The following is a 15,101-nucleotide window of genomic DNA, read 5'->3' on the forward strand; positions in this document are numbered from 1 at the left end:
GCTTCTAGAAGCTGCTTGCAGATCCCCAACTCCTTCTGCGTCAGCTGTTTCTCCTCCCTCTTGTGACCTGAGGTGTAAACGGCCTCTTTTCCACTTTCTTTCAGCACTGAAATGTTCAACAGCACCTCGCAAGACCTCATGCCCACTCTCAATGGGACCCTGCCCAGTCCCTGCGTCTACCCCGAGTGGTGGAACTGGCTTAACACCATCCAGGCCCCCTTCCTCTGGGTCCTGTTCATACTGGCTGCCCTCGAGAACCTCTTCGTCCTCAGCATCTTCTGCCTCCACAAGAGCAGCTGCACGGTGGCTGAGATCTACCTGGGCAACCTGGCCCTGGCAGACCTGATCCTGGCCTCCGGGCTGCCCTTCTGGGCCATCACCATCGCCAACAACTTCGACTGGCTCTTCGGGGAGGTGCTGTGCCGCGTGGTGAACACCATGCTCTACATGAACCTCTACAGCAGCATCTGCTTCCTGATGCTGGTGAGCATCGACCGCTACCTGGCCCTGGTGAAAACCATGTCCATGGGCCGGATGCGCGGGGTGCGCTGGGCCAAGCTCTACAGCCTGGTGATCTGGGGGTGCACGCTGCTCCTGAGCTCGCCCATGCTGGCCTTCCGGACCATGAAGGAGTACAGAGACGAGGGCTACAACGTCACCGCCTGCGTCATCATCTACCCGTCCCGCACCTGGGAAGTGTTCACCAATGTCCTCCTGAACTTCGTGGGCTTCCTGCTGCCCCTGACCGTCATCACCTTCTGCACGGTGCAGATTATGCAGGTGCTGCGGAACAACGAGATGCAGAAGTTCAAGGAGATCCAGACGGAGAGGAAGGCCACGGTGCTGGTCCTGGCCGTGCTGCTGCTCTTCGTCATCTGCTGGCTGCCCTTCCAGATCAGCACCTTCCTGGACACGCTGCTGCGCCTCGACATCCTGTCCGGCTGCCGGCATGAGCACCTGGTGGACGTCTTCACGCAGATCGCCTCCTACGTGGCCTACAGCAACAGCTGCCTCAACCCGCTGGTATACGTGATCGTGGGCAAGCGCTTCCGCAAGAAGTCCCGGGAGGTGTTCCGGGGACTGTGCCAGAAAGGGGGCTGCGTCCTGGAGTCCAACAAGATGGACAACTCCATGGGCACCCTGCGGACCTCCGTCTCGGTGGAGCGCCAGATTCACAAACTGCCCGAGTGGGCGGAGAACAGCCAGTGAGGGGCCGCGGCCGCCAGGACCACAGTTCGTGTGTGCGAGGACCGGGGGACAGCAGAGCTTCAGGATATGCCTGACAAGGAATGGCAGGCAGGCCACGTGTGTGGCCTCGGCCAATAAGTCGATGTCTCTGGTAAAACCCAGGAGCTTGGCTCCTGTCCCATGCAAGCTGCAGGGGGCCAGGCCGGGAGGGTGGGGTGGCCTCACACCCAGCCAAGGGGCCCCATAAACACGACAGTATTATTGTCCTCATTTGCCACCGCCTCTGGGCCAGTCTGCATCTTTCCAGGAGTGGAAGGGGCCTGGGGACAGGGACAGGAGTGACTGAGCTTCCCTCCCACGTGCTGTCCCACCCTGCCCCAGCGAGCCAGCTCAGACCTCCAGGAGAAGTGCCACCCCCGACTTCGGGGCTGCGGCTGAGTAAACAGACCAGGCCCGGCTGGCGTTTGGCCTCAGGTCTCTTCCATCTACTCAGCTGGGACTGTGGAGGATGGTTTCTCAGATTACTGAAGGTTTAACTCTGAGGGATCCCTGGTAAGAACCCAGAGGCCTGGATTCCATCACTTCCCCGCCCGTGGACCAGACAGCGTGTGCCAAGGAACTCGGTAAGCACCTACCTGGCACCTGCTGCTCATGCAGCATCGAGCACCACAGGCATGAGGGAAGGAAAACAGATTATAATCCCTGTCTTGAAGGAACCTGCAAACTCCAACGGGGATGATGGGGCACTTACAACCACCGGAAGGCTGTTCTGTGACCGACTCGGTCAAGCAAGGCACTGCGGGCGGTGCAGAGGAGAGGGGAGAGGAGCCTGATGCCCACAGCCCATAACTAGTGGCGCATCGCTCTGTCCCCGCCTGTTTCGTCCTCTGTACCTCCGGGGTGTTGTGAGGATTGAGAGAGGTAATCACAGACAAAGCAGTACTTTGAAGGAAGGAGAGGTGCTCTATAAATGTGTGGCTTTATTACACAGAACGGAAGTAAACTGTAAAGACACAGCTTTGTGGCTAATGGTTGTGTAAAGCACCCATCCGTGTCTGCCATATAATAGGTGCTCAATAGCTGCCTCCCACCTTCCCTTCCCATACTGTCTCCCCCCGCCCCGCCCCCACATACACACACAAGCAATTTGGGGGCAGGCCTCCCCTTCAGTGTTTGCTTTATGATGACCCGGAGAGACTTCTGATTGAACTTATCCAGGGATCACCTGCTCAGACCCTCACTGGGGGTGGAAGGGAATCAGAAGGAGGCCAGCCTGCGCACCATTGTTCCTATGTCAGCAGTCAAGGGCACCAACCAATGGTTTATTTGAAGGTGGCTCAGTGGGGGCCACTCGAGGGCAGCAGGCCGATGATTTGGCCCCAAGGTCACTGACCCCAAAGCACTGGGCCTGGGGACCAAGCTCCCCTAGAGGGCTGAGCACCCCATGGGTGTCGGCGGCAGCCCTGGCTCAGGAAGGCAGCCTGGGTGCGGGCAGGTGTGGCAGTGAGGAAGCTCTGGGGAGGGCCCCACACCCTGAACAGCAGAACTGACAGGTACAAAGCTGAACAAAGGGAGAAGCTGTCCCCAGGGGGCCAGCAGCCAGCACTGCGAGGGGCGGGGCTTTGCTGGCGGGGGCGGGGCTTTGCCGGCGGTGGGCGGGGCGATGGGGGCGGAGCGGCCTCCAGGTGTCAGGCAGCAGGAAGGGACCCTCATCCTGGCCCAGAGCCCTAAGAGACAGCCCTATGCCCGACCCCCAGTTCCTCCAGGGAGGATTCATTTCTTTTTTCCTACCTGTTTCACAATCAGTCTCCTGGGCCAGCCCCAAGCCCCAAGCCCCAAGGGGAGAATGGAGAAGGCACCAGCCAGGCTCAGACCTCAGGTGGTGTAGAGGCAGGGCAGGGAGCTCAGTAGCAGAGGAGTCCAGCAGCCCCCAGGCTGGTAAGGTAGGCAGCACCCAGCTGCTCATTCGCTCAATAAAAAAATAAAATAAATAAAAAAGTTATTTCTTAGCAGAGTGTCTCTGGAGAAGACGGAAACCCAAAGGACCAGGAAATTTTGGATGGCAAACAGCCTAGAAATCCTCATCAGTCCAGCTCTAGGTTTTAAAACAAAAAGGATTCCCAGCTTTTGTAACCCCCCCCCACCCTCACCCCACCACACACCCCTCTAGGTCCCAGTAAACATACACACTTGTAGCTGGAGAAAGAAAACAGTTGCGTACGAAGTAGCAATGGTTTAGTACTTGAGGTTCCTCGTGCCCATACTGCCAGGGTGGAATAAAAAGGAGGCTGCGCTTTGCATCTTTGCAAATGTGTGGCGCTCATCCATCAGCTGGTGTGTGGCCGCGTGTGAAGGCCTTCCCAGAGCAGAGCTGCCTCACAGCTCTGGGCACCTAGTGGTCCCTTAGGGGTCCTCTCGGGGTCTGCAGGAGGGCAGCCGCCCTGTGGGTTGTGTTGACACTGTGATGAAGAACATCTGTCCTGTGAAAAAACTCGAAGAGCCGTTACATTTGTAAAGAGGGAGCATTTCGCAAACAGTGAGAAATGGGTGAAATGTGGAAACATGTGTCTCTGACATACAGCTTAATAAATGGATGAGGAGTTTTTTGTAGAGCTTTTTCATTTGTTGTAACTCTGGAAACCCTGAGTTTTGTGAAGACACTGCAATAGGAAGTCAGGAGCCTTGGTAGGGGGTGGGGAGGGGGTCATTATTTCCACTCTACCTATCTTGGGGCTTCTGTCCTGCAGAAGAACAGTGGTGCCCAAGCTCCTATGATTGTGTATCCTTATAAGTAAAGGAATTTTGATCATTTATACCCAATATGTAAACTTCCTAATATGTATTAAGATGTAGACTCTAAAATACACTGAAGTAGAAATGTAAGAAAATTTAATAGAGTTTGATACCTTCCCCTTCCTATATCCCCGCAGGAGTAACCCATCACCAAGCTCCCGTCAGGTGCCAGTGGGACCCCACGAGGACCTAGAATCATAGGGTTGGCAGCGATTCAATCACTCATGCATGCAATATATTTATTGAGTACTTTGCATTTGATCTCCCCTTCAGATCAGGAGTGTCTTCTACAAGGTCTAGATTAAACAGTTGTCTATCCACTACTTGCATAATCTCAGCGATGGGGAACTCGTTATCCACTTCATTTTTGGGGACCTCTTCATTATTCATGTATTCATTCATTCCCTCATCCATTAAAGAATATTTGTATTCTGTGTCAATAAAAAGGGCTCTGCTCCATCTACACCTCCGTCCGGATGCCCATGCCAGAAACCAGGCTCACCAGTAAATGTACCCTCTCCCTCATTCCTTCTGCCTAAAGGATCAGCACCTCTTTTTAGATTCCACCTAAGTGTTTCCTGGACCTACCTACTTCTTTCCGTGTCTAACCGCCATCTCGTCACTCTCGCCATCTCTGATTCTGATCCCCACCATCTGCTAATTCTGATTCTTCGCTCTGCAGCCAATGACATGTGTTGATGCAAATATGATTGTAGAGGGGCTATAAACCCACAGACCAGTGTTTGGGAGCCAAAGCTTTGAAATCAGGTAGACCTGGATTCTAGTTCTTGTTCTGGTCAGGACTCTTTTTGTTATACGATTTTTATTTTAAAGATTTTATATGTTTATTCATGAGAGACACAGAGAGAGGCAGAGACACAGGCAGAGGGAGAAGCAGGCTCCCCATAGGGAGCTTGATACAGGACTCGATCCCAGGACCCCGGGATCACACCCTGAGCCAAAGGCAGGTGCTCAACCACTGAGCCACCCAGGAGTCCCTATTACATGATCTTGAACATCTCACCTATCCTTTCTGAGTTTCATCTGGGGAAATGGAGATAATGATGGCATCCACCTTGTAGACCTGTTAACAGGATTCACTTAGAAAGTGTTTAGCACAGTGCTCTGGACACGTGTGAGCCTCCATGATGATAATGATGACCGTGAGAGAGATTGGTGGGGGGGGGGGGGTGGTGATGAAACACAGTCTCTAATGAGAAATCCTGCAATAGTGTCCCACCACTCTTGGGATAAAGTTCCACATCCATAATGTGGTCTGCAAGACCCCTCATGAGCTGGCTCTGCCTTGTTTCTTTCCCCCTCTCTACCTCCTGGCTCATTCTTTACCCTCTGATCCTAGTGTCCACAGCTGGACAGAGTCCGGCACATTTTCCAGTCCCTCCAGTGCCTACCCTTCCCACTGAGCCTGCACCCGTCCCCAGCAGCTCTCAGCTTGGGGAAAGTGGCCCACAGTTGCCTGAGGGAGCTCACTCACCCAAGGGACTTTGTTCCCAGATAGGAGCCTGACTCAAGGAAGTCTGCACACCAGAGGAAGCCAACTGGCTGGAACGGGGAGAAGGCCTCTTGGCAGGTGGAAACAGGCTAGCAGAGCCTCTCTTCCAGCTCCCCCCACCCAGCCAGGCAACCTGAGCGGCCTCTCCCCTCCCAACTCTCCGTGGCCCCAGCAAGCTGGCATGATGGGGAGAAGCCCAGGTGGGCTGCTCACCCCCTGAATCCTCCCCAGGGCCGAGTGGGTGAGGACCTGGTGCAGAGGTGCAAAGTGATTGCCAGTGAGCCGGTGGGACCGAGTGCTAGTGATGGTGGCTACCATGGATTTAGGAAGCCGCTAACGCAGTCTTCGTGATTTGGAAGGTGAAGCCTGGATTTGCAGCCTCAAGGACTGTGCTCCGCTGTCTCCTTGTCACTCAGCTCCTGAGCCCATTAGGGAGCCTCACCTAGTTCTGACCTCTCGCCAGGCCATGGGGAAGATAGGGGTCAAGGCTGAGCAAGGAGGTCACCGTGGGGCAATGGCACTAGCTGGAGCCTGATGGTCTGCTGTTTGGTTTTTGGCTGAGGTCGGATGACCCCATGATAACATGTCCCACTCTCTGCTGACCCCGTTTCAGACTTAATCCTCAGGACCACTCAGGGAGGCAGGTGCTTGTGTTGTCACCAGCCTCTGATGTGGAACTGAGACCCAGAGAAGGAAGGCCACACAGTTCCTCAGGAGGGGGTTCTGGAAGCCCACCAGGCCTCGGCGTGCTCGGGCCTTGACAGGGGTTAGGAATCTTGTCCCTGGGAAAGCCCTCAAGGTGCCTCCCTGGGTGAAGAGCTTCTGAGCCAGCGCTGGGGCCGTGTCTGCCCTCGTAAACAGACTTTGCATCTTATCGGCCTCGTGAGTCCTTGTCTCCTGCAGAACCGCCTCCCCGGGGGCTGGTGGCTGACACCTCACCCCGAGATATTCTCCACAGCAGCTTTACTGAGGTAGGATTCACATGCAGACAACTCACCCATTCCAGTGGCTTTTACTACATTCCCAGCATTGTGCGATGGCCAGGGTTCTCTGATTCCAGAACACACTCATCACTGCAAAGTGAAATCCCCCATCTCACCCTCCCTGCAGCCTTGGGAGCCACTAACCTTTCTGTCTCCAGACTTGCATCTTCTGGACACTTCATATGGATGGAATCCTACACCGTGTGCCTCTTGTGGCTGCTCCTTTCATCAGGCTTACGCTGAGATATAATATTTCATTGTCGGGGAAGGACTCTGGAGGCCAAGGCTGAGTCCCTCTCATGCCACTTGCTCACTGTGTGATCTCAGCAAACCACTCTGCTCATTCCCAGCCTCCCCCATGGCCTTTGGCCTCCATTTCCTCATCTGTAAAATGAGCAGATAACACAAGAAGAACGCCTATCTCACCCAGAGCTAATGACTCTGATAAGGGGGCTCCGTAAACCATAAAGGGCCTCATAACATGACAGGGACTGCCCTGGGCTTGGAGCCAGGATCCTGGTTCACATCCCAGCTCTGCCACTCTGGGCTGTGGGAATTTGGACGAAGTCAGTTAAGTTCTCCGAGTTTCTGTTTTCTCGCCTATAAAATGAGGATCCAGGTGCTGTGAGGAGCAAGACAGATCAAAGTGTTCTCGTGGGCTAAATAGGTTCCCTCCCCCCTCAAACTCCTATCCACACGGGACCTCAGAACAAGATCTTTCCTGGGACTAGGTCTTCACAGAAGTCATTACGTTAGGATAATGTTCACACTGGATTACGGTGGGCCCTGTGTCCAATGAGTGGGGTCCTCCTAAGAAGAGGAGAGACGCACAGAGACACAGAGGCCATAAGGGGATGAAGACAGAGTTTGGAGTGATGCTTCCACAAGCCAGGGAACACCAATTCCCTGGAACTGCCAGGAGCCAGGAAAGAGGCACAGAAGAGACTCTCCCTCAGACCCACCAGGAGGACCCAACCCTGCTGATACCACGGCCTTAGACTTCTGGCCTCCTGTACTGGGAAAGAATAAATTTCCATGATTTTAAGTTACCTTGTCTGTGGTGCTCTGCTGCGGCAGCCCAAGTTGATGGATAGGGGTGTTTTAAGAGTTCTGAGGGTGGGGATCCCTGGGTGGCTCAGCGGTTTAGCACCTGCCTTCGGCCCAGGACGTGGTCCTGGAGTCCTGGGATCGAGTCCTGCATCAGGCTCCCTGCGTGGAGCCTGCTTCTCCCTCTACCTGTCTCTCTCTCTCTCTCTCTCTCTCTCTCTCTGCATCTCTCATGAATAAATAAAGAAAAATTTTTTTAATTTAAAAAAAAAAGAGTTCTGAGGGTGTGCTCCCTCACCCTTGCCCGTCATGGTCCACACAGACCCCCGTCCCCAGCAATGCAGGAGTCAACCACATGCTTTCTTCAGGTCTCCTGAGGCCTGGCGATGCTAGTTGGTGACAGAAGTTTCCTAAAGAGGGCAGCCTGGGTGGCCCAGTGGTTTAGCTCCACCTTTAGCCCAGGGTGTGATCCTGGAGACCCAGGATCAAGTCCCACGTCGGGCTCCCTGCATGGAGCCTGCTTCTCCCTCTGCCTGTGTCTCTGCCTCTCTCTCTCTCTCTCTCTCTATCTCTGTCCCTCATGAATAAATAAATTTTAAAAATCTAAAAAGAAAGAAAGAAAGAAGGAAAGAAAGAAAGAAAGAAAGAAAGAAAGAAAGAAAGAAAGAAAGAAAGAACGAACGAGCAGGATGTACCATCGTACAGAAGTTTAGAGAATTTTTCAAAAGGAGGATCCTGAGGCTTTTCCCAAGATCCCAAGATGTCAAGGGCCAACCCAGACTGCCAGAGGGTGTGCACCACAGATCTGCTGGTGCTGGGCTTAAACACCCCAGTCCTCAGTCTCCTGACCCAGAACCAGGACTGCTCTGTTCTCCTCTTCCTTCCCTGGGGCCCAAAAGCAGGCTGATTCGGGGCATCTCAGGCCAGGCAAAGGAGAGGCCCCAGGTCCTGGCTCCCAGCTTCCGGGCAGCTGGGCCACCAAGCCCACACTGGTGAGAGGTTGTTTTTGGACAATCCCACAAGATGACCCATGACAGGGCTCCGCGGCTCCTCTGGACGCCCCCTCCACGCTGAGTCACCTTCAGAGCCCACCCTGTGGGCCAGTCATGTCTGTCTGCCTGTTTACTCTCTGGGGTCCTGGCCAAGACGGAGGCCGGCTTACGTAACCTCTCCTTGTGCAAGAGCAAAGCCATGGGCCAGGACAGCTCCCACTGGTGGCTGAGCAAAGGCCAGCTGCGTCACCAAGGTGGCTCACCTGAACCCACACCCTGAGAAAGGGCCCACCTCACAGACCAAGAAACTGAGGCTTCAGAAGGTGGCCTAGAAACTAGTCCGAGGGGCGCCTGGCTGGACAGTGATGGAGGCAGGATTCAAACCCTGAGGCCCAACCCAGCCTGCCCTGAATTCCAGATCAGACCCAAAGACCCAGGTCTTGCTTCTGAATCAGACTTTTCCCCAAAGCCCCTGTCCACCTGGAGGAAGCCAAAGGAGGGAGACCCTAGACTCCTGACTGCTGATTGGCTTTTTGGGGCAGTCTGATCCCCATCCTCAGGGTCCACCAGGAAGAAGAGCTCTGGTCACTGTGACAACTGGTTGTCTCCCCTCGGCGCCCCCACTCCATCCGCTGCCCGAATTCTTTCTCTTCAATTCAGTTCTAATACCAGTTTCTCCTAGAATGATAGGGCTCACCTTCTAATCAGGAAGCTATTTCCATGCCATTATTTACTTTTGCAGATTTTCCCCAAAGTTTCTCAAACAAAACAAAACAAAACAAAACAAGAAAAATAAACCCAAACCCAAAACCAAAACCTAGCTCCTGATTGGTCAAAAAAGTTTGAGAATTGCAACTTCTTCACCTTCCTCATGAGGCTTCCCATTGCATGGATCTGTATTAAAGGTCCTGAGAGAGACACCTGGGGGGCTCAGCGGTTGAGTATCTGCCTTCAGTTCAGGGCGTGATCCCCAGGTCCTGGGATCGAGTCTTACATCGGGCTCCCCACAGGGAGCCTACTTCTCTGCCTTCTCTTCTTCTGCCTCTCTCTATTTCTTCTGCCTATGTCTCTGCCTTCTCTCTGTGTCTCTTGTGAGTAAATAAGTAAAAATATTAAAAAAAAAAAAAAAAAAAAGAGAGAGAGAGAGATCCTGAGAAGTCTTGCAGGAAAGAGGAACTCTCCTCTCTGCTTGGTCTAAGCCAGGGCTCCCAGACTTGATGGCACAGAACCGGTCTTCCAATGACTGCTTTTCCTACTGTCCTTGCCCCACATCTCCTTCTTCACCTGCTGTTTAAATGTTAGAGCTCCTCATGCTACAACTCTAAGCCCTCCTCCCATCTCTCTACATGGGCCCCCTTACTAGTCCCAGTCAGGATCATGGCTCTAAATGCCATCCGTAATGTGGGGGGAGGTCTTACCTGTCAGCAGGGCTGGGCTCCAGCACCCGCTTAGTTATTCAGACATGAATCTGGGTTGTTGCTGCAAAGGTCTCTTGTACATGTGATGAACATCCACCATAAGTCTACTTTAAGTAAAGGAGATGGCCTTCTACAATGTCGGTGGGCCTTGTCTGAGCAGTTGAAGGCCTTAAGAACAAAAACTGAGGCTTCCAGAGCAGAAATTCTGTCTCAAGACTGCAGTACGAGCTCCTGCTTGAGTTTCTAGTCCTCTGGTCTGTCCTATGGATTTTGACGAGGCAGCCCCTGTAAGCACATGAACTAACTTCTTAAAATAAATATTTTGATAGATGATGATGGTGATGAAGATAGATAGATAGATGATAGGTAGATGATGATGAAGATAGATGATAGATGGATGATCGATAGATAGATGACAGATGATAGACGATGATGATAAATAGATGATAGATGATCGATCGATCAATAGATGATGCTGATAGATGATAGATAGAAGATAGATGATAGATGATGATAGATGATAGATAAATGATAGATGATAGATAATGATGATAGATGATAGATGATCGATTGATCGATGGAGATGATAAATGATGATGATGATAGATGATAGATAGATAGATAGATAGATAGATAGATAGATAGATAGAAATAGGTAGAAATTCTATTGGTTCAGTTTCTCTGGAGAGCCCTAAGACACATCTATACCAACAAGTCTCAAATGTTAGCTGTCTTCTGAGGCATCGTCTCTGATCCCCCTGCCCAGTGGAAAGCCCCATTTAGGTCTTTCACATGGATTTTGAACTTCTATGTCTCTGTCACATGTGTGTAGCCATCATGAGGACTGAGACAGTCAAGGGTGGCCCCAAGGGGCACCTGGATGGCTCGGTGGTTGAGCATCTGCCTTCAGCTCAGGGCGTGATCCCGGAGTCCTGGGATCGAGTTCTGCACTGGACTCCCTGCGGGGAAGCCTGCTTCTCCCTCTGCCTGTGTCTCTGTCTCTGTCTCTGTCTCTCTCTCTCTCTCGCTCTGTCTCTCATGAATAAATGGATAAAATCTTTCAAAGAGAAAAAGGAAGGGTGACCCCAAGTCTTCAGGAAGAGGTGAAAGTCACCTTCAGCACATCAGTTCCCTGGTACCAGGACACGGAAGCATTTCCGATCAGAGGACAGGCATGATTTATGTGAAAGACACGTGCCTACAGCATCAAGCCCGTCTGTCTTAAAGACATATGAGCACTATGGGTTCCCCAGGAAAACTGATTTGATTTCATGCCCCCATTTTTGGCCGTACACATGGGCCCTTTAGGCATCTGGGTTGATTGGAAAACGATCGAAGAGGTTTTTCCACATGGGCAGTTTCTGCCAGATAACCCAGAGAAAGATCATAAAACTGGGAAAATACATACACACCTCTGTCTTCCCTGTGAGCATCCATATGGCCCAATATCGATATTTTCCATGGATCTATTTGATCTTCACAACAGCTCACAAAGTAGGCAAGGCACGTTCACTCCCAGATGAAAGAAACTGGGTCAGAGGCTTCCCAGGCCGGCCAGGGTCCCGCAGCTCTCCCCCCTCAACGGGGCTAGGTGGGGGAAGAGGGTGTCTGTGCTCTCAGAGAACTCCTCATTCTGATTGGAACTGTTTCATTCTCTTTGCTGCACCAAAACTAGAGTGTTGGGGGGCAAACCCGCATTGGGCCTGCCCACGGGTAGGGGCTGAGTCGTACTCAGAGAGAATGAGTAAATGCTTTCTGAGGCTTGGGCCTGGGCTTTCCCACTCCAAGTTCCAAGCTAGCCTGCCGCAGACACGTCTGTGCACTTATGCATGCTGAGCCTTCCCCCTACAATGCCTTTCTCAGCTTGCCTGCCTTCCAAACTCCTATTCATCTCTCAAAACCCAGCTCAGATAGCCCTCTGCCATGATTCTTCCCAGACTCGGTCACAAGCACAATTAAATTCTTTAAGTCTTCACACTCGGACAGACCCCTGACTCTTCACTGCCACTCTGCATTCCACAGCGTATAGTCACCATATGTCTTTGTCCTCAGATGGGCCCAGAGCCTCATGAGGGGACGGGAAATGGGCTTTGTTCATCTCTATCTTCCCAGCACCCACAAGGGACCCAGTACCCTCAAGGGCTTCAGGACTATGTGTTGACATAGAGACAAACTATTGATATTCTGATATATAAATAAATAGGGTTATGAATTCATTCAGCAAATATTTGTTGAGCATGTGAACTCTGTGGTAGGAGTTTGGAATAAGACTGTTATCAAAAGAGATAAACCCCTTGCCTGGGGGAGCTCGTGCCCTCCTGGGAGAGACAGGAAGTAAAAACTAAACCATGTATCATGTGATGATATCGGTTCTGACCAACGATGAGGCTGGGCGAGGGGAGGCGAGGCTATTGCAGGGAATGGCCAGTGCAAAGGTCCTGAGGTGGGAGAGGATGTGGCATGTTCAAAACAGAGCAAGGAGGCCAGGAGAGCCAATGGATGTGCAGGTGGGGACCATGAAGACACTCAGAAGGCAACAGGGTGTGTCACGGTCAAGTCAGTGTTCTCCTGTGGCCGAGACGGGGGCAGTGGAGGGTTTCCAGCAGAGACACGACGTGGTCAGACTTAGGCTCTAGAACACAGAGGAAGGTGGCTGAGCATCCCTGGTCACAGGTCCTTTCCAAGTGGTACCCCTGGAGAGGTTTCCAGAACACCAGTGTGCAGCAGCCGTGTTAGCTCACGGGATTCTCCTGACTCCCCTCCAAGGAGGTCTGCTGAGAGCCCCTGTCCAGGTGAGACAGCAAGGCAAACACGGAGACAGAGATATGAGAGAGAACGAGTGGAGAGAGGAGGGAGAAGCAGGCTCCCCACTCAGCAGCAAACCCAACTTGGGGCTCGACCCCAGGGCTCTGGGATCATGACCTGAACCAAAGGCAGATGCTCAACTGTCTGAGCCACCCAGGCGCCCCGAGCCCTTCACTTTTAAACGGCCATCAGTTCAGGCCAGGGCCGTGCGTATAGCTGCCTGAATGTCCGGGACACGCTCAAGCCGGCAATCGTCACCCTGTCCATGTCCAGGTGTTTGCTATTTGTTAAATCTACAAAGCTTAGGATTTGGTTTTTACCGCCCCCTTCCATCTTGACACCTTACTCTGGCCCCATCTGTTCCCGCCCACCTCGTGCAGCACACTGGGTGCTCTTGCACAGTGGCATTTGCACACCTGGCTGCAAACGCTGGCTTGATCCCCTGCCGGGTCCACCAGGACATGAGCAGTCCCAGGGGGACACCAAGGCTTCTTCTCTGCCCGCTGGCACCCAGCACTCACCCAGCACCATGAGGGGCTCCGCTCATATTCGCAGGATAGGACGATGAGCACTCAGGCCTGCGCTCTCACAGGCGCAAAGGGTCACAACGGGCCTTGAAGGATGGAGGGGCGTTAAGCAGAAAGGGAGGGGAGGGGAGGCTGTTTCCAGCAAATGCTCACAGGAAGACAAGTCCAGGTGCATTAGGAGCCGGAGAGCCGCCCCTCAGCCGGAACTGAAGACCCAGGGTGGTGGGTGGCTCTGGGTGGTGGGTGGTGGGTGGCTCTGGGTGGTGCTACAGCAGGACTGTGGAGGCGCTGGGTGTTGTCCTGTGAAATGGCAAAACCCGGCGTTCTGGAATATTAATCTAGCACAAGCAAAGGCGGAAGGACAAGAACCAGAAAGCAAGGAGGTTTGTGCGGAGTTCTTTGTCGTAGACGTGTCTGCTGCATGAGTGTCTGGCAGCTACGACAGGAAGGGAGGCCTGGGCAGAGCGGTGGGCGCGCTAGCTGGGCCCTCAGTTCGGGCCACAGGGCGCCTGTTTTTTTCCTGTGTCTATGAGCAAAATTAATAGTAGGGACAGTTCGTGTAATTGTGGGGCCTGAGCAAGAGCCCTGAAGGTGCTCGGAGTCCAGACGTTGCCTCTACAGAACCTGCTGGACGTGACTAGGAGAGGACACAGCGTGGCTCCGGGGTTTAGAGACTGCAGAACTGTGTACATCACGGTGGGGACTGTGGCCCGCGTGTCCCCAACCCCTCAGACTCCAGCCCTCCTTCCCTGAATGGCATGAGCAGAGACAGAGCCCACCCGCAGCTCAGAGACCCAGCTGCCCAGAGGCCCCGGCATTAGTCTCGGGGACAACCCCACGGAAGGCTGACCTGTCCCACCGGGCTGACAGGCTGTCCTCTGTTTGTAGATGCCAGTCCTGGGGTCGCTGCCAGCTGCCTTTCATGCCTCTTTGCTGCCCTGTTCTCCCTACACACGCCCCCACATGCCTGGGGACCCAGAGGACCCTCATTCCACTCCCAGTCTCCCCCTAGATGTGGGGTTCCATCATCCTGCCCTCAGCCCCCAAAATTCAGGCCCCCTCCCCCCACAGACTTGGGATTCCCTCATCCTGTCCTCAATGCCCCTCCCCCCCAGAATTCAGGCCTTGTCTCCCCACAGCCCTAGAAGCAGAGAGAGACTCCTTCCTCCCTGGAACCAAGGCCTGCTTCCCATTTCCCACCCCAAGTGAGCAACAGTGGGAACATTCATTTTCTTCAAAGAACTTTCCATCTCACCCACGGGTGGGGCCCCACGGCTTTGGCAAGGCTGCCATGGGGTCATCTCCCATGCAACCCAGCTCCCTCGGCCAGCCCATGGCAAGCGGGCCGTCCCCCACCCCCTGTGAGCTGGGCCAGGATCAGACCCGCAGACCCCACGTCCCCCAGCATCCCCCCAGAACTGGTCTCAGGGCCTGGGCAGGAAGGGATCCCATAAGAACAGATACTCGTGAGAAGCAGTCCAAGTCTAAACTCACATGGAAGGGAGAAAAGCTGCTTTCTGGAAACGGTTTTCTCTGGCGAGACCCCAGTCTTCATTACTAATTAGGAAGGACTGAGACTTGGAGCTTCTCTCTGATGAACAACTACCCCAGGGGCGCCTGGATGGCTCAGCAGTTGAGCGTCTGCCTTCAGCTCAGGGAGTGACCCCAGGGTCCTGGGATCGAGTCCCGCATTGGGCTCCCCCCAGGGGGCCTGCTTCTCCCTCTGCCTGTGTCTCTGCCTCTCTCTGTGTCTCTCATGAATAAATAAATAAAATCTTAAAAAAAAAAAAAATCTACCCCAAACCATGCCTGACACCTAACACCTGTGTTTACTA

At 53.4% G+C, this 15,101-nt stretch overlaps 1 protein-coding gene across 7 annotated transcripts in view; it reads left to right on the forward strand.

Moving 5' to 3' along the window:
* Window positions 1-3,798, forward strand: part of BDKRB2 (bradykinin receptor B2) — a 30,916-nt gene extending 27,118 nt beyond the window's left edge. For all 7 annotated transcript variants that reach the window (XM_077910491.1, XM_077910492.1, XM_077910493.1 and 4 more), the window contains one exon: window positions 105-3,798. In XM_077910491.1, the coding sequence (XP_077766617.1) occupies window positions 112-1,209 (1,098 nt within the window). In that variant the 5' untranslated portion in view covers window positions 105-111 and the 3' untranslated portion in view covers window positions 1,210-3,798. The remainder of the gene's footprint in view (window positions 1-104) is intronic.
* Window positions 3,799-15,101: the final 11,303 nt, after the last annotated feature.

The sequence above is a fragment of the Canis aureus genome, chromosome 9 (assembly GCF_053574225.1).
Source record: "Canis aureus isolate CA01 chromosome 9, VMU_Caureus_v.1.0, whole genome shotgun sequence".
Lineage (NCBI taxonomy): Eukaryota > Metazoa > Chordata > Mammalia > Carnivora > Canidae > Canis > Canis aureus.